General features: G+C 33.2%; 1 protein-coding gene across 1 annotated transcript; it reads left to right on the top strand.

The window, feature by feature from the left end:
• Positions 1 to 337: 337 nt before the first annotated feature.
• Positions 338 to 3,343, top strand: LOC143623866 (putative B3 domain-containing protein At5g58280). The gene is made up of 6 exons (XM_077094673.1): positions 338 to 499; positions 572 to 667; positions 1,290 to 1,345; positions 1,418 to 1,577; positions 2,200 to 2,406; positions 3,062 to 3,343. The coding sequence occupies exons 1-6, from the start codon at positions 356 to 358 to the stop codon at positions 3,290 to 3,292; spliced, it is 894 nt and encodes a 297-aa protein (XP_076950788.1). The 5' UTR covers positions 338 to 355; the 3' UTR covers positions 3,293 to 3,343.
• The last annotated feature ends 925 nt before the right edge of the window (positions 3,344 to 4,268 follow it).

The raw sequence follows: 4,268 nt of genomic DNA, 5'->3' as shown, positions 1-4,268 counted from the left end.
ATCAATTTTGCATCGACTCACCGTCGTAACGCTATGGTTTCACCGACAACGCTCGGGTTTACCGACCCAATAAACGTCTTTTTAAATATTTTAATCTTTTTTATATGCTAATTTGATGAAATTATCTTCCGGTTTAATTTTTCTATGGTAATAGAAACGTAATGAATAGAGGCCGAGTTCGCGTTAACATGCTGCCGTAAAAAAAAAACTGAAGTCGTTCTAATGTACAAGGATGAAAAGTGTCAAGGGACTGAAAGTGTAACTTATAAAGCTATTCGACCGCCATTTCAAAATTCAAACTCAAATCTTTTATCTGTCTGTCGAACGGCCTCTCCTCTCTCTTTTGACAAAATTTATGGCTGAGGCGATTGCATTGAACAGTTATGAAGAGGCTCGTAAGCAGCAACTTGTCGAGAACCAAAAGCGATTCGAGGATCTGGGAATCTTGAAAATCTCTAAAACCCTTTCAGACCTCTCTAAATCTGACAACAAGTCTAAGGTAGTATTTTCCACACTTCGATTGCATATGTGTTTGATGACTTTTTTATTTTTTATTTTTTGTTTCAAGCAGCAACTTCAAGCTAAACCAAAAATCAGAAATGGTCCTGTAATAGAATCCAGGCGTTCAACTCGTGCACGCAATCCCATTGTTTCATATCAAGACGATGTGAGTTTGGTTTGTTGTTTACTACTTTAGTTAATAAGAACCACATAAGTTACATTGGACGATTATATCATCAATAGCGAATAGTGGTCAATACCCTATAAGCTACGTAGTGATAGCCATCAAATACCAGGCGCTATTTGATGTTTAGCGATAAGGTATTAGCATTTTTTATTGAGTTTTTACGGTGGAACTCATTCAGTTTGGTGCTGTTTAATCGATTTTAATGCTTACAATCAGGTTTTTGATATTTCAAAAAAAAAAACTAATTATTGCTATATCACACTATTAAGGCGCTAAATATAGAATAGTGGGAAAAAATTGTACGCTATGAAGCGCGCTATAGCGAGCACTATTCTTGCTATTGACAACTATTACACCAATTAAAATCACACAAAATTATCCAAATTACATTCTAGAAAACCATTATCATTGCATCCAAGTTCCAACATTTCACTAAAAATGTGTTTATATTTGTTTGTTTATTAAACATTTAAATGAACAAACTTTCCATTGAATGGTTCACTAAATGTTCGGTCTGTTTACAGGCCTAGAAGCATGATGCAACAGAAAAACATTGCATGAATTCAACTCCATTAAACTTCTAAATTTTTTGTTTGTTCAGGTTGATATAGGTCTCCCAACAATAAGGAGATCAAAATCAAATTCATCATGGGAAAGGTTTAAACTTTAAACAACTGTAATAAATTTGTTATAAAATAAAATATTGTCACTCATTATATATGTTTTCAGTTATCTTGCAAGGCCATTGGAAGAAGTTAGAATGGCTTCATATGAAGCAAGGGTTAAAGCAATGAAGTCTGCAGAAAAACTTCAAAGCAATTTGCAGTCTGAATATCCGTCTTTTGTAAAGTCAATGCTCCGGTCTCATGTTTATAGTTGTTTTTGGTTGGTAAGTAACAAACATTTTAAGTTGCAAAGCTCAAATCAGAAAATGGGATTCAAAATAGTTTAATACTGTTATCAGATTTGCTTTTTTGCGCTGATTATATATGCTTAGTTTTATTTTTTGAAAAACAGAAAAAAGAGTTTGCAGATCAACCTAACTAGAAAGTGATCAGTTTCAAGCTGAATTTGTTTTGATCTGTTACCTGATGCGTTCATATCGACACCTTTAGAATCTATGAAGCTATAATCTCAGTTACTAATGTAAACGAACTGAATGAACACAAACGATTATATGAATAGGGTTTTGTAGTTCGTGTTGGTTTATTAAGAAATAGAGTGTGTACATGTTTGTTTGTTAATAGTATAAACGAAAGGTTCATGGGCGAAAACGAGAGAACATAACTTAACATAGTAGCTTAACTAGTTATTACAAGTAACTGTAAATGACAATGTGTTGGGCCTAAAAGTTAGCAAAACTAGACATGTGTTCATGCATAATAACCAAATGTAGATGAATTTCTCATTGAACGTTTGGTTCGTTTACATTGACTCTACTATAACAACTTATATGAAATTTAATCAACTTATGTATTACCTGTTTGGTTAAATTTTACAAATCTTTAAAGGGGCTACCCCAAAGATTCTGCAAGACTCACCTTCCAAAGTCAACGGTGAACATGGTGCTAGAAGATGAAGATGGGAATGAATATGAAGCAGTGTTTATCAGCTCAAGAACTGGACTCAGTGGTGGATGGAGAGCATTTGCATTAGAACATAAATTGGATGATGGTGATGCTTTGGTTTTTGAATTGGTTGACCCAAAAAAATTCAAGGTACATGTTTTATTACTTTAATTTGAATCATTCAACACAACATATTCTTGGCTCATAATTTGATCTTTAAAATGAGTGTATTCTTAATGCTTTGAAAGTTGTCCAAAGTGTGTTTTTAATCTGTTCATTCAAAACTTATTTATAACTGCAAGTATATAATTCTTGTAATTGGCTTTTATTATTTTAATAACCCATCATAATTTTTCGTTTTTTTATGAGTTAAGCCTACACTTTTACTAAGTGTTAAAATGTCAATTCCTATATATTTTTTCAAACGAATTCAAAATTTTATCATTATTTTTCAAAATGGTCTTTTAAGATATTAATTTGTGATACTTAATATTAATATAAATTTAGATATCTAGTTTTGTTCACCTTTTTTGAAAACCGAAATTTATCTAAAATAAAATATCAACAAATACTTTATGATACAGTTTAGTTTTCAATATAGGTTTATACTGAAATGTAAATTAGAACTGAACAAAACTATACATATACATGTGGATTTATATTAAACATTACACATCATGGAAGACATGAAAATATATAAGAGTTCTGTCTGTACAAAGACATAATCAATATATCATATTACAATAGTTAAAACAGCATAAACCATGTAATTATAGATAACATATTAATTATTTTTATTTTGCAGATTTACATAGTCAAAACATCATATGGTGATGATGATTATACATCTAATGAAAAGGAAGAAACTGATGAAACCGATACGAAAGCTACATCAAAGAAACGCAAAACGACGCTTGACGGCTCAGCACAAAACGCGAACACAGTCAAGAAACCAGCTGCAAAACGCAGCGGTCAACTCGAAAAGTCAAAGGAAATTGCGACGGGTACACGGCGTTCTACGAGGAACCAAAAATGAGAAGGGAATCTTAAAATTAATTTTGGGTAATTTTGATGGTGTATTTGTTGGTTATGTGGTCATGGAGTTTGAAACTTGAAGCGGTTGATGATTTTTGGTTAATTATGTTTTAACTTGACCACGTAGACACTTTCATAGTTTTATGTAATATTATTATACTAGCTTTAGAGTCCGTGTAACACATATGATCATCTAACTAATTAAGTTTAAATAAAGAAATATATAATATATATACTAGTTGAGTGCCCGCACAATGCAGCGGAGTGTGCACACAACTCAACATTGAACGCATAGTATGTGTTAGTACATACGTTATATGATGACAGTGTGCACGTAGCCTGAAATTTGACACGTAACTCGTGCAAAGCCAGTTGCGTGTAATCGAAGATTGAACATGCGTAACTGGCCCGTAATGCACGTTACTGCCATTAAAACATGCTTAACCAACACCACGCGTGTAATTCATAACGATTACCGGTGCATGACGCTATGTTGAGCGCTTATCAAGATTTGGTTATGTGTGTTACGTGGTGCTGAACACGCGTTTATCGGCCCCGGTACATGTAACAACGACATCTGCATAACCGGTGACGAAAATCAAGAAGCAAACCCGAAATATACAGTAATTTCAAAAAATCACTATTGTAAACCAACCCGTTTTGGCCCTAAACCCGTTTCGACTCGACATCGGTCTGACCTGGCCCCTATCTACTCGAACCCGAACCAAATTAACCATTTTTCTTGTATCGACTTGTTCTGACCCTAATGCACTTTTACAAATGATCCAAGCTCACCCGAGTCGACCTGTTACTAGTTCTACACAGTAATCGCGTAACATGTTAACTTTTTAAAACTAAAAAACTATAGCAATACCATACTCAAATTAAAGAGAATAAAATACTCGTTTTTATGATGTAGTTATTTTAAAAAAAATATTAACGTGTGAAAAGATATGGCCGTTAAAAAGTCGAGGGGT

The sequence above is a fragment of the Bidens hawaiensis genome, unplaced genomic scaffold (assembly GCF_021521415.1).
Source record: "Bidens hawaiensis isolate Kalapana, Puna unplaced genomic scaffold, B.hawaiensis_p1.1 tig00003570_1, whole genome shotgun sequence".
NCBI classification, from domain to species: domain Eukaryota; kingdom Viridiplantae; phylum Streptophyta; class Magnoliopsida; order Asterales; family Asteraceae; genus Bidens; species Bidens hawaiensis.
The sequence above is the reverse complement of the archived record's forward strand: the minus strand, read 5'-3'. Positions and strand labels throughout refer to the sequence as shown.